This window comes from Rhinatrema bivittatum, chromosome 5 (assembly GCF_901001135.1).
Source record: "Rhinatrema bivittatum chromosome 5, aRhiBiv1.1, whole genome shotgun sequence".
Taxonomy (NCBI): Eukaryota; Metazoa; Chordata; class Amphibia; order Gymnophiona; family Rhinatrematidae; genus Rhinatrema; species Rhinatrema bivittatum.
The window spans coordinates 72,378,531-72,403,240 of NC_042619.1; the positions used below are offsets into that span (position 1 = coordinate 72,378,531).

Consider the following 24,710-nt stretch of genomic DNA (forward strand, 5'->3'; position numbering starts at 1 on the left):
GTGCAGGGCTCATTCACCTTGGTGTGAATGGGGTCTGGGAAAAAATGTTGGTAGGAAGATGGACTGGTTAAGATGGAAGTCCAACACCACCTTAGGCAGGAACTTACGCTGCATGTGTAAGACCACTCTATCATGAAAAAAACATTGTTTAAGGTGGATAAGTCACTAAGGCCTGGAGTTCACTGACCCTGCTGTTACGGCCGGGTTCTGCGGCTGAATAGTGGACCCTTGGGCCAACCCACCCCGAGGGGCGGAGTAGGTCGGGAGGCGGAGCCAAGACTCAGAGGGCAAGGATGTTTAGTAGCAATAGAGTCTGATACAGGATCTTCACCCGGGTACGCAGGACCCCCCAAGAGGAGCCCATAGGGTTCCGGCACCTTGGGACTTGGGCCCCAGAGAGAGAGTCCAGCAACAGAGAACCAGGAAGTCCACAGATGACAGGGGTTGGCACAAGCTCTTCACCAGGGCACCCAGGACCCCCCAGGAGGAGCCCATAGGGTTCTGGCACCTTGGGACTTAGACCCCAGAGAGAGAGAGAGTCCAGCAACAGAGAAGCAGGTACAACCAGTGGTAACAGGGCTAGCACAAGCTCTTCACCCGGACACCTAGCAACCCCCCAGGAGGGGCCCGTAGGGTTCTGGCGTCTTGGGACTTGGGTGCTAGTGAGAGAGGCAGCAGCAAGGAACTAGACAGTTCAGAGAGAATAGAGTTCAAGACAAGAGCTTCACCCGGGCACCGGGAACCCCCCAGGAGGGGCCCGTAGGGTTCCAGCACCTTGGGACTTAGGAGACAGCAGAGACACCTCTATCTCACAGGCGTAGTTGCAAGGGGCGCCTGACGTGGGGTCTGGAGTTGTGGCAAAGCAAGGCTGCCGGCAGGCGCTGGAGCAGGCCACGCTGAGGACAAGGCTGGTAGCAGGCAGCGAGCAAGGCGTAGTCAGGACAGACTGAAGTCAAGGCAGGCAGCAGGCAAGGCGTAGTCAGGACGAACCGAAGTCAAGGCAGGCAGCAGGCAAGGCGTAGTCAGGACGAACCGAAGTCAAGGCAGGCAGCAGGCAAGGCATTGTCAGGACGAACCGAAGTCAAGGCAGGCAGCAGGCAAGGCGTAGTCAGGACGAACCGAAGTCAAGGCAGGCAGCAGGCAAGGCGTAGTCAGGACGAACCGAAGTCAAGGCAGGCAGCAGGCAAGGCGTAGTTAGGACGAACCGAAGTCAAGGCAGGCAGCAGGCAAGGCGTAGTCAGGACGAACCGAAGTCAAGGCAGGCAGCAGGCAAGGCGTAGTCAGGACGAACCGAAATCAAGGCAGGCAGCAAACACAGCAAGGAACGCAACTCAGAGCTACAGGACCGTAGTGAACCTCGTTGCAAGGCGAAGAGGAATAGTCTGAGCGCCGGTTATATCTGGGTGGCGGGTGATGTCATCACTGCGGGCGGAGCCCGGCTTCCGGGTTCTGGGCGCCCAAAGAGTCCGTACTCGCGCGCGTGGCCACTGCAAGCAGGGCGAGGAAATGGCGGAGGCCACATGGGCCTATGCGCATCCCTGGGAGCTGGAGGGTGGTGAGCGCGGCGTTCCCTGGCCCGAAGGTAAGCGCCGGTCAACGAGGAGAGAGGGGAAGCGGAGCAGACCGCAACACCTGCAAGCTGAATTGACTGCCACCAAAAATATGACTTTCCAGGCCAGGTACTTCAGGTCACTGGAGCACAGAGGCTTAAAGGGAGTTCTCATCAGCTTAGCTAAAAAGCTAAAGTCCCAGGATGTTTGAGGTCCCAGGACATTGTGGGACGCCTTAGGGGAGACTTCAACTTAAGCAGACCTTGCATGAATCAAAAACTATAGACTCTATAGAGATGGGCTTACCTTCTACACCATGGTGATATGCGCCAATCACACATCAGGTGAACTCTAAAGGGGTTACTCTTCAGACCAGCCTCCAAAAGGTGTAGAAGATAGTCTATTAGTGTTTGTGTGGAGCAGGAGAAAGGATCTAGGGCCTTCTGCTCATACCACATTGAAAACCTCTTCCTTTTCAGTGCATAGGATCTTCTAGTGGAAGGCTTTCTGGAAGCCACCAGGACCCAAGATACACCTTCCGAGAGATCGAGCAGTTGTAGTATGAGCATCTCAACATTCAGGCTGTAAGTGACAGGGCCTGGAGGTTAGGATGCCACAACCTGCCCTGATTCTGGGTAATGAGATCTGGGAAATTCCCCAGTCTGATCAGTTTCCTAATGAACATCTCCCGGAGGAGTGGAAACCAGACCTGTCTCGGCCATTGGGAGGCTATGAAGATCATAGTTTCTTTGTCCTCGCAAAGCTTCAACAAAGTGTTCGACACCAATGGAGGATATGTGTACAGGAGACTCTTGCTCCAATGGCGGGCAAAAGTGCTCTGAAGCTGGTTTGTCGTGTGCCTTGTATAGGGAACAGAACTAAGGAACCTTTCTGTTCAAAGGCACAGTGAACAGATCTACCTCCTGGCTTCCCCATAGGCAGCAGATCTGATTCACTAACCCTTGGTCCAGAGACCATTGTGGGGTCAGAAGGAATAACTCAGCCTGTCCACTATCATATGATGTGGTTAGTGCAGTAAGTGTAGCTGGGTTCAAAAAAGGTTTGGATAAGTTCTTGGAGGAGAAGTCCATTAACTGCTATTAATCAAGTTTACTTAGGGAATAGCCACTGCTATTAATTGCATCAGTAGCATGGGATCTTCTTGGTGTTTGGGTAATTGCCAGGTTCTTGTGGCCTGGTTTGGCCTCTGTTGGAAACAGGATGCTGGGCTTGATGGACCCTTGATCTGACCCAGCATGGCAATTTCTTATGTTCGTCTTATGTTCCATTCCGGCCAGATACCTGGCCCTGAGCATTATCCCCTGAGAGAGGGCCCAGGACCATATCTGAATGCTTTCTGACACAGGATGTATGAGTCCATACCCCCCCTACTTGTTGACATACCACATTGCCACCTGGTTGCCGGTTTGTATCAATACAACTTTGTTGGGCAGCTGATCTCTGAAAACCCACAGAATGTATCAGATCGCTCAAAGCTCCAGGAAGTTGATCTGGCACTTCTGTTCCTGGTAGACCAAAGACCTTAAGTGCTAAGTCCATCTACATGAGTTCCCCAGCCCAAGGTGGATGCATCCATGGTAAGGATAATTTGTACCCCGGGACTTTGGAATGGGATCTCCCGTTCCAGATTGGAATCTACCCACCACCAGGACAAAACATCTTGGAGGGACGGGGTGATTTGGATGCAGTCCCAGAGCCCCTAAGTGTCTTGATGCCACTGGGACTTTAGCATCCAATGGGCTCTCCGAGTGTGTAACCTTGCCCAGGGAATGACATATACTGGTACTTCCAATTGGCCCAACAGCCTCAACTTGTGCCATGCAGAGACCTGCTGGCTCTCTTGAATCTCTGCTGCAATGGTCATCAAGGTGATGGCCCTCTGTTGCAGAAAGGTCTTGGCATGAGCCATGTCTAGCAGGGCTCCAATGAAGTCCAATGGCAGTGATGAGATGAGATGGGACTTAGGATGGTTGATGATAAGCCCTAGCAATTCCAATACCCGGATGGTCAAATGCATAGACTCTTCAGCCCCTGCCCAAGAGGTGCTCTTGACCAGCAAATCATCCAGGTAAGGGAAAAACACGGATTTCCAATCTGCGAAGGTGCGCTGCTACCACAGCCAGGCATTTCGTAAAGACACTTAGGGCTGACACTGTCCCAAACAGCAGAACACAGTTCTGGAAGTGCTGCTTTTTCACCACAAATCTGAGATACTTCCTGTGATCTTAGAAGATCTCAATGTGTCCACATTTTTCACATTGAGGTAACATAGCCAGTCCAATTTTTGCAACAAGGGAATCAAGGTGCCCAGAGAAACCATCCTGAACTTTTCTCTCTTGAGAAACTTGTTCAGGGCCCTTAAGTCTAACATGGAATGGAGCCCTCCTATTTTCGTTGGAATCAGGAAGTACCTGGAGTAAAATCCCCACTCTCTTTGCCATGATGGAATGGGCTCGACCGGTCTGGACATTAAGAGGAAGGAGAGCTCTGCGAGGAGTACTTCCTGATGTGCCACCAGCCAAAACACTATAAAATCTGCACTGAAAGCCCTACAAAATGAGGTCTGAGGACCTAAATATGCACACCCTAAAAGAGAAGGGAGAGAAGGGTGTATGACAGAGATATTCAAATACCTCAAAATGTATAAATAATGTACAAGAAGCATGTGTTTTCCAATGGAAAGGAAATCTAAAACATTAAATCACAATACGAGAGCTCACAGTTGGTAGATTCAAGAGTAAGATTAGAAAATATTTCTTCACATAAAGAGGTTGATTTTAAAAGTGTTGCTCACGCAAAAATGCCCACATACGTGAGTATGTGGACCATGTATGAGCAATGCGTATTTTATACCCAAGCATGTGCCAAAAGTAAGGGGGTGGAAAAAAAGCGGAGCATGGGCAGTCCAGGAAAAGGACAACAGTTCCTTGCATAATCTGTATTTTAAAACTTGAGGCTGCAGTGTGCAGCGACTAGTTATCCACGTAACATTTCTGCTGCTCCTAATGAAGACAAAGTCTGCAGGTCTCACATTTTAGGGCTTCCAACATGCCTATTTCTGAGTTTCAAAAATGAGTAGGGTGCTAACAGGTACTGGTACAATACCAAATCCTGTTGTTACACTGATTGTAAATGCATGTGTAAGGAACAGGTACTTACGGATTTTCGGATATCTCTTGAAGAAAGATCAATCAACTTCTTATTCATGGACCATTCTTCATCAGATTCCATGATAGCTTTCTGTAAAAGCATTATTTCAAGATGTAAAATTAACCCCTTCCATAGTAAAGCATAAAAAGTATATAGCTATTTATGTTTATTAATAAATGTATTTTATAAGATTTATCGCAAAGACCACTGCTAATTTTAACAATTCTGGTCTACAAATATATTATTAACTTGAATGTATGCCACTACACAACTTGATTTAAATGTTTTGAACTAAGGTGGAGTTTATAATTATTTATGCAAATGTATTTTCTTTCACAAATAATCTTTATAGCTGGAGTCAAATTTTTGCTTGACCTAAATCAACTTTGCTAAGTGCTTTAGATTGATTACAGAACAAAGGATCAAATACCAACTTCAGCGTATTAGAAAACTATTTGTATGGATTCATTTAGAATTATTGGCTTATTAAGAACAAAAGTCCAAAACATCATACACACAGAAGACAGAAGGGAGCTAATGCAACTCAACAATAAGTGTAGCCAATGGAAAAAGACAAATGACAACTTCCAAAGTAAAACTTATTTTATTTAGGCCATGATAAATGGAAATGGCACCAGGGTTTCGACAAGCTAGCAAGTCGCAAGCCCTGTTGTATGCTTTGAAAGAGATGCCTTTTAAAGGAAGCTTGGGGCTTGCTGGCTTGATTCACTGGCTGAGAAACCTGTGCCCTTTTAATTTATTTTGGCTACAAATTATTATTTAACTTTGGGTGATATGCCATTTGCTTTTCTTTTTGTTCCTCTTAAGAGCAAACAAACAACAAAAATTCATTTTGCTCCTGTTTCATAAGGTAATATTTTAATCTAAAAATATGGAAATGTAAGCCTTGATGTATTTTTAACACATTTTGTCCACTGTCAATGGAAAAATTTACACATGCTGTCCATTATCACTGAAAAAATAATGTATTAACCAGAATGAAAGCACAAAAGACAAATGTTATCACAAACTGATCATGGCCATTAAAATATAATACAAATTTCAGAGGAAATAAAGTAGTTTAGTGAACAGAAACACTTAAACCTAGAGGCTGAGATTCAAAAGGGTTTGTCTGGGTAACATTTGAATTACACAGATAAACCCCGAGATCTGAAAGTCCTGCCTCTCTCACTGGCAAAAATTTAGCTGGTTAATAGCCTTTAGAGATATGTTCAGGGCAGGAAAAATCTTGATGCTTCAGCCTCTAACCCTATTATGGAAGACCATTTGGTCCCAAAACCTGGGATCCTCCAGTATTAAAGGAAGGGCTGTAGCAGAGGTTACAGTAGGACCGATGGGGGCTGGTAATGCCTCTGCACCTGAATTTGACAGAGAATTTTCTGCTTCTTTTGAGTTTCATTGATAAATGAAGAGAATGTATCATATTCCCTAAGTAAATTAAAGAGTTTAGATATTCAGCTGCCTTCAATTAAACCAGCAGCTGTAACAGTAAACTCCCTATGATTTGCAATTACTGGATTGGAGAAAGCTCTGACCAAAAGAGTCAATATTACTTTGGAAGCATTTACTACTATTTATTCTACTACTACTATTACATCTAAACATTTCTATAGCACTACATGATATACGCAGCGGTTCTGGTCGCTGGCAGATTGGATTTCTGGTGAAATTCTGGTGTACATAGGTAGATATGGGAGTCATCAGCATAAAAATGGTACTGAAAGCCATGAGAGGAAATCGGAGCACCAAGGGAATTAGTAATTTTAGGGATGTGAATCATTTTTATAACAAACTGAAATATCGTACGATATTTCATAATTCGTTATATATCAGTTAAAAAACGAAACAAACATTTTTTCTCCCGAATTTTCGTGAGAATCGTTTTTTGGGTTAGTGCGCGCTAACTCCCGTTAGCGCGTACTAACAAAAAACCATTTATTTTTATTATTTTTTGTTGCTTTTTGTTATTTTTTTGTTAGCGTGCACTAAAAGTTTTTTTCACTAAAAAAATGTTTTACTAAAACTTTTTCACTAAAAAAAAAAAAAAGCCGATCCGCGGGAAAACGAGATTTTCCCGTGGCCAGACGGACCCGAAAGCGCAAACGATCAGGCACCCGATTCACATTCCTAATTAGTATATAGTGATAAGAGAAGAGGGCCCAGGTACTTTAACCATTCTCAGGTTAAGGTGCAGGTGCAAGCTATTGGTAAACTAGAATAAAGGGTAGAGCAGACTGAGGCTAAGAAATTCAAGGATGTGAATTTCACTCATGAAAGACAAATCTATTGTGCATCGGAAGTTAAGAGTTTCTAGAAAATCAGTATAAGAGTTATAATATTCAATTGACAAATTTGCCTAACTCCCCTTTAGTCTCACCCCTTGATATGTAAAAAAATAAAATAAAATAAAATAAATCTTGATTTTTTAAAGGTTCTTTTGGAATCTATTCCTCCATTTACCAAGGTATACTCTTAGGGCTGGAGAGAATAGGAATTAGGCCCATGCCAGCTAAGAAAAGTAGGCCCCTATGTAAGGTTCTGATGTGATAGTTAATAAGAGAAATCGTTTTCTAAATTTCCCAAATAATTTGTATTTATTTAAGAAGGCTTTATGAGCTTTTTTGTTAGCAAATTCTTCAATTACAATTGAAATTTTTATTTATACATGTTAGAAATAGATATATTTAGCTTTTTTTTTTAAATTTTGCCCAACAAAAGTAGGCCCCTTGAACATTGTAGGCCCTAGCCAAATGGCCATGCTGGCACCCCCACTTCTCCTGGAGTGTATACTCTAGTGGGATTTTCTGACTCTGAGGTCTTTCCAAGAGCTGAACTATCAATAAGATTCTCAAATGGAAATATCCACTATAACTACTCTTTTAGTAGTGTTGTTCTTGAAGCAGACAAGGACGGGACTTTAAAGATGTTCTTCAGAGCTACGCAAAGGGTTTTCTTATGTCATAAAATATCAATGTTTCCTGATGTGTTCAAAGTCGCCCAGGTTAGATCCAATTTGTTTCTTAAAAAAAACAAAAAACAAAAAAAACCCCCCAGGAAGTGCTTAATTTGGAAGTATCTGTTGTTCTGCAATTTCCCTGTAAATGTGAGAGTAAAGCTGAGGGTAAGAAGTGGTAGGCCAATATTCAGAAGCCATTTAGATGGATAACTGAAAAGTCTACGGTACCTGAATGTAATCTGTTTTGAAGTGTTGAAAAGCAGAATATAAATAAATAAATAAATAAATAAATACTATATGGGACAGGGTTTTGTTTTTGTTACTATACTTATTTCCTATTAACTTTTGCTTATTTCTGTCATAAAAGTGTCCTGTGAACAATTTAATTGTAATATTATGAACATTTATAAATAATTAAAGAAAAAATAGCTGATTAAAAAGAGGCATGGCTAAAATATATCCAGCCAGCACTGATATTCAGCAGTAGCCAGTTACACTTAAGTTGGGTAAGACTGATTGAAAATAAATCACTATCCTAAAGGTATCCCAGTATATTCACTGGAACAGAGCCCAGCTAAGTTCTGCTGAATATACAGCTAAAGTTACCAGGACCAACTTACCTAGATAACTTTTCTGCTCCCTGGTTTGTTCAATAATGACCTCCTAATCTCTTTATTTATCGCCTTCCCCACTGAACATCTCACTCTGACTGGCTGCAATAATTTCACTGGAAATGAAAGAAATGCGAGGCGCGTGCTTGACTGCATGGGGAAAAGGCACATTGTATTCTCCTACAAAGAGAGACAGACTGGTGCATTGCCACAGAGGATCAATACAAGAAAATACTCAATCGTTCAAAATGATGTCCGAAGTACCAGAAGATTATCCTGCTTCCACTTTTCTTAAATTAATTATAAATACAAAGCAAAAAAACTTTGCACAGAAATAGAGCAGGAGAAGCCCATACTTTCACAATAATTACAAACACAAAAGCCACTTCCCATTACATAGTGCGCAAATCAAACATGAAAGGGGAGGAGAAAAATATGGGAAGACCACAAAGCAATCAAACAATGAAAAGAGCCCCTGATGCTCATAATGAATGGGATTTATCCAGGACCTTCAGTATTAGGAGAAGACGACAAAAACGATTTGCTAGAGTCTATGAAAACTCTCAGCTGCTCAGGAACAAAATATAGAAAGGAATCAGCATTTAACTTAATATGTTGCACAGGTATCTTAGAAAAAAAAGGTGCGCCTAAAGACCAAATTTCCTGACGTAGAGCTAAAAACCCCATCCTTATTTCCTGAGGAACTCTAACAAGATCTAGAAAGATCCTTACAACTGGATCCGTGAAACTATTCTGAACGCAAGTTCTCATTACAAGGCTGGCAAAGTCTTGCTGAGAAACATAAGAAACTAACAATGTTGCCCTTTCAGATATTTTGAAAGTGGAGGATTCCAAAAAAGGTAGTTAAGTTTGTGAATCCGAGGAAGACTGCCCATCCTCAGCCCTAGAACGAGTAAAAGGCAGGAAATACATTCTGTTGAATGAAGGAACATTTTCTGAAGAAATATGCTGTAAACACCAAAAGTGCACATAAACTTCACTTGGTCAAGAATTTTCATATAAGAGTTTTTTTTATTTCAATGCGGTGACTCCTGACAGTTAATTGTGATATTTAACAACAGTCCCCAACACGGACCCATGTTTCGCCAGTCCGGCTGCTTCGGGGGGATTTTTTAACAACAATCTGTAAACGAGAGAAATTATACAACTAACCAAGACTAATTCTAGGCATAACGAAAACAGACATATAACACTTTTGGCCACATACCTGTATCACATAGTATTCTGTATAGTATTCAGGAGCACGGAGTACTAATGCTGATTATTGAATTTAAAGCCCAGACAGGTTGTTTTGGCGCGAAACCATGCTGGTCACAGTGATGACTAATTAATAGATCATCCATCACTCATCACTCCCTATGACGTTGCATACATGCTCAAATAAAATGGTGCCATTCCAGCTCAGCATTCAGTCCTTTGGGAATTACTGTATCTAAAATGTATATCCATTTTTGTTCCCTTTTAATTAAAATTGTTGCAAAATCATCACCACCTCTTGCCGGGATCGAGACCACATCCAAAACAAAAAATTGTAATTCCTCCACTGAGTGCGATGCCTCTAACCAGTGAGCCACCAACGGGGCGTTTTCTCTTCTTGTCTTGATGTTTGATTTATGCTCTATAATGCGTGTTTTTATCTTACGGGACGTTTTCCCTACATATAATTTATTGCATGGACAGGATATCACATATACTACTCCTTGAGATTATACTCTTATATGAAAATTCTTGACCAAGTGAAGTTTATGTGCACTTTTGGTGTTTACAGTCTACAGTGTAGAGTGCACCCACGCTCCGGAGTTTACCTGAAGAAATATGCAAAATATCAGTTAATATCAGTTAAATATCAGTTAAGTACCTTCTACAGAGTAATTTGTGGCAATTCCCCAATAACTTTAGGAAAGTTTAAAAAATGCAAATTCAAATATCTCAAATGGTTTTCAATGAATTCCACTTTCCTTGTAAGAGCTCCCTGTTCCTGTATCATCGTGGCATTATCAGACTGAACATTTATTAGCTCCTCTTCCAGTGTTTGAATCCTTCCAGCCTGTTCCTGCAACTAACCACTGTAATCTCGTGTCCAGTGTCCTCGATGGAAGAGACACCATGTCCAAACTTAACCAGCGGCAACTCCCTCTGTCGCGACTCCAATGACATCACTTCTCAAAGATGGGAATGCCAATATGAGGCACTCACATTCAGCCAATGGAAGCCTAAAATCCAGGGGACTCAACAATGCATCACCACATGAGACCAGCACTACTTTCTTGATCCCAGCAATGGGGATCTCATCTCCCAGCACAGAGATCAAGACTACGAAGTCTGTGATGGACCCCTGATCATGGGAACTCTGGACTTCAGAGGGGAAGACACAAACTTTTTCCCTTTCCTCTTAGAAAGAATACCAACGCACAGAAACAGGTAATTGAGATCACCATCCTCCCCTCTGTCATACTTGTTTCAGCTTTTAATGGAGTATATTGCCAATAATGATATTGGTTATGCCCATCAATCTGAAATTCAGAGCTGGAGCACGAAATTTTGCTGCCTGAGGTAATATCAAATTTGGCATACCTCTCTCTCCTCTTATCTTCATTATCATCCCGCATCTCCTATGTCCTCCAAAGCAGCAAGGCAGTCCCAGGTCATTTTAAACTGAGGAGGCGGAGATGCTGCAGGGACTATGCATCAGCATGGACTCACCAGCTCCCGCATGCAGGGAGGGAGTGACACTGCTATTGTTTATATGAACAGCAGCAGGGCATGGGACTACCCCACTGCTTTTGGAAAAGTGAGGAGACACAGAGTAGTGATAAGTGCTTAAAGGGAGCAAGGTGACATGGAGGCATATGGCTGGGTGGGGGCAGGAGAAAGGAGGAGGGGCGGCAGCAGTTGAGGTCTAAAGGAGACATTTTTGCCACCCTCTGCAGCTTGCTGCTCTCTGCAGATACTTTGTGCTGCCTGGTGTTTCACACTGGCCCTGCTAAAACAGATTGACGAGACTCCATATCGTAAGTAAAGCTAGGTCAAGTATAACATTTTCTGCAAGTGAATTTTGCTTTCTTTCTTTTAATAAATGTATTTTATTAAAACTCCAATAATATGAAGATGGCAACTACAAAACATGGCACAAGGCTTTGCCAATTGTTTCAGGTACACAGAAATTCAATACAGCCCTCAAGTCTCTCTCATTCTGTGGCTGCACCTAAATTGGAAAGGACAGATTATAGTAATGGTAAATGTAATACCAGGTAGCTCCCACATTTGGCTCATTCAATTCTGCTTTGTTTGACTTAAAATAAAAGCACGCAGATAGCCAGAGAGACTCATATTACTAGTTTTATAGAGTACAACTACAGTAAATGGATTCTGGCATTTGAAGATAAAAATGTGTAAAAGCAAAAAGTAGTAGTATAAGAAGCAGAATGCATTGGGATAAAAGTTATAGAGTTTGATATCCAAAGGTCTTGTCAGGTAACTTTTGGAGTTACACGGACGAAAAAACAAGATTTCTAAATTTGTCCCCATTCCCCAGCTAAATTTTGTCTGAGCAACTCAATACCCACAGAAAATTTAGTTGGATAAAAATAGGCTGTGCCGGCTGGCAGTCTGGGGAAGGGTTAAACCCTTTAGCCACTGAGGGTTCATATTCAGCGCTACCTGGCTAAAATTAGCCGGTCAGTCTGGTCAGGAAAATCCCTTTCTGAAACTTTAAGCAAGTACGTTTAGCAGAAGACATGCCTAACTGAGGGGGTCATTTATCAAAGGCTTATCGCACGCAATACGGCCGAATCGCATACAAAAAGGGCCTTTTCGCATGCGATATCATGCAAATTAGGGGGAAGGGAGGAGGCAGGGAAGGGAGGAGTCAGGGTGGGGAGGGGCGGAGTTGGCAGTGTCTTCGCTGCCGGTGATGTTACTAACGTTGTCGTCGGCAGTAGCGCGCCGAATAGCACCACTTTTGGCAGTGGCGCTATTCGGTGCGAAAGCCGGCGCACTGCCGTGGTGCGAAGGCTGTGGGCTTTTGCAGGCCCGGCCCGCCCCCCCATTTTCGCAGGATTCATCAGTCTGCGAGGAATGATGAATCCAGGCCTAACTTCTGCTGAATATCAGGGGAAGTATCCAGCTCAACCTCAGGTATCCAACTCAACCTCAGGTTATAATCCAGTAGATCTATACTTTTCCTATACTATCGATTACCCCTGGCTCTCTATATACCAATACAATACCTCAAAAGACAAGGTCTTAATATTTGCTCACTACATATCAAACTATTCACAAAATTTCAATATATAATATTTCTTTATTAATAATTACCTTTCCTCAACATTGTAAATAGCCTTAATAGATAAACTAACAAAGTAGACACTACTTCAATATTTTTTTTAAAAACCCCAACACTCATTCATCCCCATTCAAATCACACATTCATACTCACCCCCACCCTATAAAAATTCAACATATAAGGTAAGTGTTACAGATATATTCCATTGAAAAAACAATCCAATCAGTTTCTCAAACCATGCTTTAAATCACTGAGCTATTCAGAAAGCTGTTCTCATCATGTTTGCACAACATATTGAAGAGGACTTGGTGTATATAACAGAATTAAAAACTGTACAAAACTATGCTCATATTGTCCATATTGGCAATGCCCCGATGCCTTGCTGATTGTATATCTAAATCCTCTTTGTTTTTCTGTGCAGGAATTATATTTCTTCTTTTATAGGTTTCAAATGAAGTCCACGCTCATATATTCCTTTGTCAAACCATGCCCGACGCCATGGTGTTTCGGCGGCTCCTTGCCACCTGCATCAGGGGACAGTTCCAAATAGGGTTCCCAATGTTGCCCGTATCAACAAATTCCACAGTGTTTCTCAAAAGCCATATGACTTAATTTTGTAAATGACAGTGTCCCAAAGTACTTTCATCAGTGCTCTCATCACTTCAAAATGCTCTCTGCTAATGGCTCTGTGATTTAAAGCATGGTTTGAGAAACTGTGACTGCTTGCCCTGTGACTGTTCCCTCTTCCTTCAAACATGCTGTGATCATAACATTCCTAAACAAATCTTCACTTGACGCTACCTGTGTGCTATCATCCCATCTCCCTCCTCCCTTTTGCATCCAAACTGCTCAAACATGTTGCTTACCTCCACTGGTTTGACTTTCGTTCATCTCAAGACATTCTAAATCTGCTCCAGTCTGGCTACTGCCCTCTACATTCCACAAAAACTGCTCTTGCCAAAATATCCAGTGATCTCTTCATGATCAAGGTCAAGGGCCTTTACTAGATCCTCATCCTTCTTGTCCTAATCGCTGCTTTTGACAACGCTGATCACCATCTACTCCTTGACACACTGTATGTGGATTTTTAGGATTCTGCACTACTTTGGTTTTCTTCTTACCACTCCCATTGTACTTTTACTATAAACTCTGGTGGTTCCTTCTCCCCCGCTATTCTCCAATTAGTCTGTGAGACTTGAGGCTCGATCCTGGGCCCTCTTTTCTCTCCACATTGTCCTCTTGGCGCTCTGATATCCTCCCCATGGCTTTCAGTACCATTTTTATGCTGATGATTTCCAGATCTACCTCTCAAACACATGAGTTTTCACCAAGAATCAAGTCCCAAATCTCAACCTGCTTCTCTGATATCGCCACCTGGATGTCCTATTACCAGTTTAAACTTTTCCCCCAATCCACTTCCCCTCATCACTTTTTTCTGTCTCTGTGACTAGTACTCTCATCATTCCAGTCCACTCGGTCCATTATGTTGGGATCATCTTTGATGCCTCTTTCTCATTCTTTACACACAATCAAAATAATGCTAAAGCATATCATTTCTTCCTTTACAACATCGCTAAAATCCATCTCTTCCTTTCCGAGCATGGTACTACAACACTCATCCACACTTTTATCTTCCACATAGGCTACAGCAACTTGCTCTTTGCGAGTCTCCCACTGAACCATCTTTCTTCACTGCAATCGATTAAAATTTGGCTGTAAAACTTATCTTCCATCAATGTTGCTATGACCATGTAACCCTTCTTAAGTCACCACACTGAATCTCTATCTGTTTCTACACACAGTTGAGGATTGTCTTAGTCACCTAGAAATGTACCCTGCAGTTCCTTATTACCTATCTTCTCTTCTATCCCCCTACATTCTTCCTCACGAGCTTCATTCATTGGGTAAGTCACTCTTGTCTGTGCCCTTTTCATCTACTGCCAGTTTCTGACTCTGTGATTTCCACCTTGCTGTGCTGAATGCCTGGAATAGACTTCTTGAGATAATGTGTCATGCTCCCTCTCTGCTCATATTCAAATCCAGTTCAAAAACTAACCTTAAATCGAAACCATGTCTCACTAATAAATACATTTCCTATAAATTCTTGTTTGTCATGTATGTTTGTCTTTACTAGATTATAAACTCCATAGAATGGGGACTGTCTTTTTGTGAGTTTTTGTACAGAATGGTGCATATCTGATAGTACTTTAGAAATAAGTAGTGGTAACAGTAGTAGTAGTAGTAGTAGTAGTAGTGGAGTCATGAGAGAAGGGATTAGTGCTGGTCATGTGTGAAAAAGAGCGGATCTGTGCTGTGAGGGGGTGTGTGTGTGTGTGTGAGAGAGGGGATCTATTCTGATGTGTGTGTATGTGTGTGTGACAGAGGGTATCTAAGCCAGATGGGAAGGGAAGGCAAGAGAAGGGGATTTCTCCCCCATTACAAATCCTCTCTCATCCCATCATCATCTTTTCCTCTCCCCCCTTTGATCCCCTCATCCCAGATCCCCACATCATCCCTCTATTCTAAAATCTTCTTCCCTCTGTTCCCCCATTTCATTTCATCTCCTCTCCTACCTCTTAGCCTTATCCCTCTCTTCTAACTCCAACTCTGATCCTTGCCTTCTTCCCTCCCTCCCCTCTCCCATCCCCAAGGTCTCATCTTCCCTGTGAGGACTGCTGCTGGAGCCGGCGGCTGACGTCCGGGGGACTCTGCTGCCACCACGCAATCGTTATAGGTTTTCCGGGGGCACTGAATCAGTGCCTAGGTGCGGGGAAAGAAATAAATCCACCCCTGCACGGGAGTAAATAAATTAACAAATATTTAACGGTTCATTTATTTACTGTGCAAATGGACAAGCAGCCAACTAATGTCACTTGTCCAACAGCAAAGCTATATGATTTGGGATTTATAGACACTAATGGAAAAAAGATATAGAGGTATGAAAACCCGGGTTTTCTATAAAACATTTTAATGGAACATTTGGCAATGCCTGCTTATATGAAAACACCTTGACCCTAAATCGATTGTGCAGTTCTCGAGCACAAAAGAATAATTAATCAATGCCAACAAGGCAGCAAGGAATAAATCAAAGGTAAAGTGGATCTCCGACACTTTGAAAGTACATCATCACTGAGGCTGGCAGCAATGCCAGCAACATGACATGGCAATCTAACTAAACCTCTAGTAGCCAGCATTTTAACAGATAAATATAGATGTAGCTTGGGCACCTTTCCGGGTTACCAGTAAGCCCGGGGCTTAGCATCAGCCAGTTAGTGCAGGATGAAGTGTGGGGAGGTTCCATGCACATGGCCGTCCACCTGGTAGTGCTACACAGCAGCTGCTCAGCCACAGCTCAGGAGGCCGTCCCTTTTTGGTGAGTACAAAGTATAGAGGTAGAGGGGAGCTTAGTTTCTGTTGTTATGCAGGCCCAATTAGAGGAGGTGGTCCTGACCAGGCTTGGGAGTCCACAACCTGGCTGGTTTGGATTTTTCTCTATAGGTACATTTTTTTTTTTTTTTCGAATTTAGACTTTTACTTACTAGGAGCCTTACTGAAGCCTGTGTACCACCTGGGCCCAGGGAACCCTGCGTCTGGGGCTGTGCAGGGTGCCTGCCCCAGAAGCGGTGGTGACCTGCTATAAGGAAACCCTCCGACAGTGACTTCCGTTTTGTAAAATAATCATTTCAAGATCCAGGAGGAGGTTCTGACTGCCTTTCCTCCTTCCTGGCTGAAGCACAGGGAGAGCTGCTTCAGGGGGATCCCTTGATTCAGGGATTTACAAAGGACTGCATTAGAGCAAATAAGGTTTGAATCAAGTAACTGTGAGTAAAGGCCAAGCCTAACAATCTGGATGACACCCTTCTGGTGAGAGGGAGTTTTATCTCTCTGTGCAGAGACAGTAACTTGGTATCCTTGCCAGTAGGAAGGGGTGGTTCTGCCCAGCAAAGAAACGACACCCTGCCCACCCGGGGAGCCTATTTTTCCAAGCCCTGCAGGGTAGGAATTCCCCTGGCTGGCATTAGACCTTCCTGCACAGATTGAGGAGAAAACTGTAATAAGCCAATACCATTTGTGTTACCATGGATGAAGAGTTGTGCCATTTTCATACACCGTCAACAGTAAAGAATTATTTTTGGACACTAGCACAGTGACTCTAGTCATTTGTTTGGCATCCTCAGCGCACACACTGGGACAGACATATAACCCCCCCCCCCCTTTTCCTCAGGGACCAGAGTCAGGACACAAAGGGACACCCTCAGCACGCGGGCCTTGGGGAGAATCTCCTCCCCCCATTCGAGCAAGAACCCAGGCTCTGAAAAGACGACTCAGCGCTCGGGCTAGCCCGGGAAGGTTCCTGCCCTAAACAGTACAACAAATTCTTTTATGGCTTCCTCGGGTAGGAATCCACACCTGGGGATGGGGTTAAATAGATTATGGCTCTATGTTACCATGCACACCGAAAAAGAGATAATGGAAAGCCTTATAAAGTGTTCCTGGATACATTTTGAAAGTTTAGAGATGGTTCTGGCCATCAAAGTCATCCTATGGGTCTTATCCTTACTTAAAAAACAAAACAAAACCTGAAGTCATACTTACTAAATAGAAGTGGATCATTTTGCTTTTGTCACAATACCTAAAGCGTTTTCCAAGATTTACTTCTTTTCTGTAAATGTCTGTATTGGTTTACATTTTGTCACGAGTTCATTTCTCCAGAAAACAAATTACAGCTTGCGCAAATAGTTTTCTGCGTTTATTTTATGATTCGTGCATGTGGTTTGGTAGGGAATGTCTGACTGATAATTGCCAAGTTTCCCAGTCTGCAAGTCTTAAGGGAAATAAGGTCATTAAGAGGGGACGAATTATTTTATTTATTTTATTTGATTGATTTTTGTTCCGCTTGAAAGCAGATTACATTCAGGTTCTGTGGGTATTTCCCTGTCTCCAGAGGGCTCACAATCTAATAGGGTCATTCATCAAAATGCACTAGGATGTTAGCGCAGGCGTTAGGAACCTAACGCCCACGATAACGCCACAACACATTCGTTATTTTTCGCATCTCATGATGCATATGCAAATTTCAAAGATGTATTCAAAGGGGAGGAGTTTGGGCAGGGTTTATGAAAAAGAGGGGTGTTTAACGTTGAGAGAGAGCGCCTCTGGGGTGGCACACATTTTTCATCTATTTATACCACTGTAAGAGGGTGAACTAGTAACTCGAGGTGAAGTTTTGGTGTAGTCTAGGGTTTGGGGACCAGTTTTACATGCACAGTCAGACATATGAACAACACAGTATACATCAGTGGCGATTTGGAATGAGGAAAGATACACAAAGATGAGATTTCTACAATGTACTCTCGCCCTAACTTGCTGCACACTTCTGGGTGCTATCAAGCTAGTGGCTAGAGCAGTGGGCTCCGAACCAGAGAAACCAGGGTTCTAATCCCATTGCCACTCCTTGTGACCTTGGGCAAGTTACTTTACCCTCCATTGCCTCAGGTACAAACACAGCTAGATTCATCATTCTGCTATAATTTTCACATGAATAGTGCCTGTGATTTAAAAAAAAACAAACGGGGACGTGGTTAGTCTAATTTTCATGGTTATTGCAACGCACACTATTTTTAGTACTTCACATAGGTATTTATTTGGAATGAGGAAAGATACACAAAGATGTGCAGCAAGTTAGGGCGAGAGTACACTGTAGAAATTTCATCTTTATGTATCTTTCCTCATTCCAAATCACATCAAATCTCCACTGATGTGTACTGTGCTGTTCGTATGTCTGACTGTGCATGTAAAACTGGTCCCCAAACCCTAGACCACCATTAAAATCCTCACCTCGAGTTACTAGATGACCCTCCTATAGTGTTATAAATAGTTGACTAATATGAGAACCTTATTAAAGAGTGTTCTCTCTCTCTCTCTCCAGGAGTCATCCAAAACATGGAAATGCCTGTCTGGGCCCTTCTCATTTTGTGAAGTGGAAAGATTGCAGGTGCAATAAATACCTATGCGAACTGCTAAAAATAGTGCATGTTGCAGTAACCATGAAAATTAGCCTAACCACACCTCCCTTTTTAAAAACCTTTTATCACGGGCGCTATTCATGCAAAAATTATAGCAGAATGATGAATCTAGCTGTAAGTTTGTACCTGAGGCAATGGAGGGTAAAGGGACTTGCCCAAGGTCACAAGGAGTGGCAATGGGATTTGAACCCTGGTTTCTCTAGTTCACAGCCCACTGCACTAACCTTTAGGCAAATCCTCCATTCATCATTACCTCAGGAGAATATTTCCATAAAAACATAGCTAAAGCTGGCATTCACTGAAAATGAATATGACTGTGGGAATTCAAGGCAAAAAAATAGGTATAACAAAATTAAGTATTTCTTTCCAGGTGTCAAGTATGAGCATTTCCATAGTTACCCGACACAAAGATATGGTTTTTCAAATAATCAAAGTGCATGACACATGCACACACTATACCACTTTAATTATGGCACTGCACTTTTGCTTTTGCAACCTATGGATTATGATGACTTAGAATTAAGGTTACTTTTTTCATGTAAGAATATTATAAACACTCCCCATGCCAAGAAAAGAAAAAAAACCCCAAACTACGAGATTTAAAAAAAGCTAATTTGCACTGGAAAAAAAGACACTTTGTAAAGAAGAGAAGGATATTCAAGCAAGTGAAGCTTATTGATTGCAAATCAATTTGGATCAAAAATTGGGAACATACAGTCCCTGAAATGTTCTGTTTTACTGAAACTTGCCATCTTTTTCATTTATGTTGTCTGCTTTGTTTCTTCATGGTACCTTTCAGGATAAGATGTGAAATGAGAGTTAGGAGTGCCAAAGGAAATGGATTTCTGTAGGGAAACAGACCCAGACTAAAAGCAAGAAGAAGATAAATACCTTAAAATAGATGGGAGCCATATCTCCCACTTCCTTAGGGAGAGGGATGCACTCATACAACATATGATACCGCTTCCTCATATCCATGTTTGTCTCAAGGAAAACACAGTCTAATCCTCTGGCTTCGAACATTTTAACCAAGGCCTTTCTAAACATCTGTGGAGAAATGGAGAATAATCATCTACAAATTATTACTGTCACAAATATTCTCCTTTTAATAAGGGGGAAAAAAGTTTAACTGGCAGACCGGTAAAGATAACTTACGTTAACATTTCTTGCACATACTTTTTACTACCTACTTTTTTTTTTATTTACTTCATAGTCAACACATTTCTAAAGATCTTGTGTATCATTTTGTAGAACTGCTGTATAGACTTCTTCAAAGTAGCAAAAGGTATAATGAGCATTCAGAAGTTAGAGTTTTGTGATTAAACAAATACCGTGCGTGGGGGAGGCTGAGAACCCGGGAAGCTGCGGGTTCACAGCCCGCTTCACCCATTGAAGTAGGAATATTGGGCAAATCACTTCAACCTCTATTGCCTCAGGTACAAACTTAGGGGGTCATTTATCAAAATGCGATAAGGCGTTTTGTATCCCTATGGTAGGCCCACCTAGTAACTCGAGGTGGGGTTTAGGTATGAGTGTAGGGGGTTAGGGGCCACTTTGACATTCTACGTGACACCTACGAACAGAACAGTGGTCTCTTGTGAAGATTTGCTGGCCTTCGGAGTGAGGAAACTCACTCCAAGATAAGATTTGGGCAATGTTCTCTCAAGCTAGCTCCCTTCCTCCTCCCTTTTTTTTTTATTTTGTTGTTTACTGCTCCGTTGGAGCAGTAAACAACACGCAAGTCCATTGGAGCAGTAGCGACTTGCGTGCACCAGCAGCCCCGTCCCTCCCTGGCCCTTTCCTTCGGCCCAGCACTTCTGCGCATAACAAGCGTCTTTGAAAATGCGCGCACAAGGCCCAGGCACACGCGTAACCCCCATTTTTTATGCACGTGGCTGATTAAAAATTTGGCCGATTGTATGTAAATATACCTCACCTTGAGCAAGGGATTATATCTAAGATCTAGATCCAGTGTTATTTTGAAGTGGATTTGATTTTTTGCTCCCTTTTCCTCCCCTCCCCAGGACTATTGTCTAGGCAGCTGGAATCTTTCCTTCCTTTAAGGCTGAAGCCCACAGTGGCAATAACCCTCACTCCCTTCATGGGGACTTGCCAGATCATCTCTGTAACATGCCCACACCCTGCCAGCCCTAGTGAATAGGAGACCTACACTTGGGTCTATTTTGATCTAGCGATGTATATTTTTTCTGCAAAACTGCAGGACAACCTTCATTAATACAGTAAGTTTGTCCTTTCTATTTCTTTTTATTTGAATTATCTCCTATATCTCTCGAAAATACATGAATTTATACTGTATGGCTGCAGCCTTCATAAACTTTGTTTTAACTATAAGTTTAAATACTCTTCATTTCAAAGCACTGCCTCAAATTCACCTGTTATATTTTATATTTCCATTACTGGCAATAAAATTCTATGGATAAAGCTAATTGAAGAAAGTCACTGTTAGGCAGTGCCCCTACTGTTCTCCTATTTAACCTGTGTAGGATAAGGTTAGATGTCTGGTCCACCTTAAATGCCTTAAGGAGAGCATGCTCTATGGGTGGGATCCTGTGGGGCAGATGGGGCTTAAAGGGCGTAACCAGAGACTGAAGATTAAGAGCTGGAACCCAGGTGGGGATAACCAGACCAGGCCCAGTTCTCCGGGAGGAAGGCAGCTCCTGTAATGTTAACACAGTCCATTGAGCTGAGATGAACTAGTACAAACTGTGAGTAGAGAGAGTGCCCTGTCTGAAGATAAAGGCAGACTACTGTTGTGTATATGATCAAAGCTGTGAATGAAGATTATGTTTTAAGAAAGGCTGGAGTCAGGCTAGTTTTGTCTCCAGGCTTGTGGGAATCACTGCTCATTCAAAACAGTCACACACAGAGATTCAATGCAGAGTTTTAAGACAGCAACTGCTATGTGCCCTTTAATGCTTTATACAAAAACAACTGGATTGTGAATACTACTAGATCCAAATAAAGTAGTAATAAGAAAAAAAAATAAAAATCAACAATAAATATTGATGCTCACAGGGTGTTTAATACAGCTATTAGCTTTAATTTTGCAAATTTGACTGGTTGATTCAGATCTTAAGATGCATAAGTAACTTTGCATGGCCTCAGTTACCATTAGATTGGACTATAAAATGTTCAAATAACCAAACGGGCTGCATCCAATTAAATGTATATTTTCTTATAAATGTGAAATTTGTTGTTCATACATCTAAGATGTATGTATCATTTCCAGCTAAGTTTTTGGTCATGGTGGGTACTGCTTAGAGCATGACTATTTTCAACTCTTTGCAGGTAATTTTCAAAAGGTTTTACATGTGTAAATGGACTTTATGCACACAAATGGACTTTTAAAAATTGCTACTTTTACGCACGTAACTCCTTTCAATGAATTTTCAAAAGGTTTTATGCACGTTAATTGTACTTTATGCGCATAAATGTGCTTTTGAAAATAGCTACAAAATATACTTTTACATGCGTAAATGCTTTTGAAACATTACCTTCTTTCTTTGCCCAGATATAGGTATGTGAAAAAGCTCTGGAATTTGATGCCAGAGGATGTGGTTAGTGCAATTAGTGTAGCTGAGTTCAAAAAAGGTTTGGATAAGTTCTTGGAGGAGAAGTCCATTAACTGCTAGTAATCAAGTTTACTTAGGGAATAGCCAGTGCTATTAATTGCATCAGTAGCATAGGATCTTCTTAGTGTTTGGGTAATTGCCAGGTTCTTGTGGCATCTTTTGGAAACAGGATGCTGGGCTTGATGGACCCTTAGTCTGACCCAGCATGGCAATTTCTTATGTTCATATCACTCATGATTTTATAAACTTCTATTATATTTCATTCTCAGTGATCTTTTTCCGAAGCTGAAGCACACCAACCTGCTAAGCCTTTCTTTATAATAGAATTGTCCTCTGTACTTTCCCTATTTCTGCTAAATTATTTCTGAGATGGGGTCACACCATAGATTTATAAAGAGGCAATGATGATAGAATGTTAGGAATTATTCAAAAAGGAATATAGAATAAAACTGAGACTTTTTGTACCCACAAATACCGCTATAAAAAAACCTCTAAAATAAAAAAAATTGTTAAGTAAATAAATAAATTATTGCCTCCTTATCCCAGGCCTTTTATTTTATTTCCTAAGGGACTTTGTCAAATACCTTCTGAAAATCCTACAATGGCCCAACTGATGGATGTCCTGGCTGATCTCTTATTATTATTATTATTTGATTTTTATATACCGATATTCATGTGCACATCTTTTATCGGTTTACAATTTGTAGACAAATGTTAATTAAAAAACATTTGCAATTCAAAGTTTAAAAGAAAATTATAAATACATAGTTTCATATTATTAAAACTTCTAAATGAAAAATAAATTTTAAGATTAATATAAACATAAACTAATATAAAATAAAAGTCAAGGTAGGAAAATAAAAGTTAAGGTAGGTTATTGATGTACTTGAAAAAGCTTTTAAAAGTTTTTGCCTGTTTGGCAAGTCTGTCTTCAAATTCTCTCTTGGCCTGTCTTGTTAATATTTTCCATCTAATTTGCCAGTGCTTATGCTCTTTACTGGTTTCCTCATTTTTTGCTTTCCATTTTTTAAAAGCAAGTCTTTTGACTTTAATAGCCTCTTTTCACAGCACCATTTTGCCATGCTGGCAGATGTGTGATTTATTATCCGGGCTTCCACGACTGTATTTTTAAACCATCTCCTTGCTTCAGGCAGACTTTTACCCTTCATAACTCAGTTTTATGAGATCTCTTTGTTGCTCTTCACAATCTGCTTTGATTTTGAATATCTAGAATAATTTTGTATTAGCTGCAAACTTTACTATTTATCTGCCTTTCTCAAATTATGCCTTGGGGATCGCCACTGTTTACCTTATTCTACTGTGAAAACTTGACCATTACTTCCTATCTTTCAAACAGCTCTTGATCCATAAGAGAACATTTTCTCTGATCCCATACTAGTTTAGTTTCATTGATAATGACATTTTTCAGTTTGGAAGTATCAACTCTTAAACAATGTTTGTGATTCCCCCATGTGTTTACACATATGGTTGGTTTATAAGATCAGCTCCTGACACATTACAGAGCACATTAAAGCAAAAATACTATGCAGGAAATTCAAATTAGTTTTGCTTACTTTGCTCAACAGGGGGTTACTCTCTTGAATCAAGTGACAAATTGGCATTAATGATTATTTCCAAAGTTTTCTGTGCTATTTTTATAAGAGGACTAAATTAAAAATTTCTAATGAATAAATCCACAGGATACAATGTCCACAGGAATGCACAGAGAAATCCCTCACCTCAGGTAGCCAGCATGGGCTCAACAAACAATTTAAATCATAAACACTTGGTTCTGCCTCGCATGCTTAAAATCACTGTGAAACTCGGGCTCACACAAAAATGTGCTGCCTTTTTTGCTCAAAATGACCATTTTCACATCAAACCTCTGACATAACGCCATATTACATGCTTTTGGAACATGCCCTTTCCTGAGATTTGATACCTGTGGATCTGAAGACTAACTTTTTATGAAGACTGTAAACGAATCTAAAAGCAATGTGGACAGTTTTCAAAGGTCTTCACACAGGTAGATTGCCCTGGCTGAAAAATCTTTCCTCCTCTCCACAGCTAAAAGTACATACAGGCTTTCTCATTGTGTGTGCTTTTAGCGAGATTAACATTAGGTCTAAGGGGGCAGGGGTGGGGATAAGATGAGGATGGAGATCAGCATGTGTACATTTGAATTTCCATTGCACATGCACTGTCTTACCTCTGATATGCTGGCTGCAGAAATAGCAGATGCAAAATAAGTGGGTAGGTAATTTTCAAAGGAAGCTTACCTGGGAAGTTTCCCTCTAAATCAGTGGTTCTCAACCAGTGTGTTGCCACACTTCCCGGTCCCCCGCTGACCCAGCTGCTCCCCCTACCCAAGCGAAATAGGTCCTCTGCCCGGGCTTAAAATGCTGATAGCCCAGGTGGAATGCGGCAGGACAGCTGGAGTCAGCGGCACTGGCATTCTCTCTTCTTCCCGCCCCTC

At 41.7% G+C, this 24,710-nt stretch overlaps 1 protein-coding gene across 4 annotated transcripts in view; it reads right to left on the reverse strand.

Annotated features, from left to right (window-relative positions):
- Positions 1-24,710, reverse strand: part of CWF19L2 (CWF19 like cell cycle control factor 2) — a 664,038-nt gene that overhangs the window by 28,917 nt on the left and 610,411 nt on the right. For all 4 annotated transcript variants that reach the window (XM_029602446.1, XM_029602444.1, XM_029602447.1 and 1 more), the window contains 2 exons: positions 19,533-19,688; positions 4,731-4,811 (listed from right to left, as the gene is read on the reverse strand). In XM_029602446.1, coding sequence (XP_029458306.1) covers positions 4,731-4,811; positions 19,533-19,688 — 237 coding nt within the window. The remainder of the gene's footprint in view (positions 1-4,730; positions 4,812-19,532; positions 19,689-24,710) is intronic.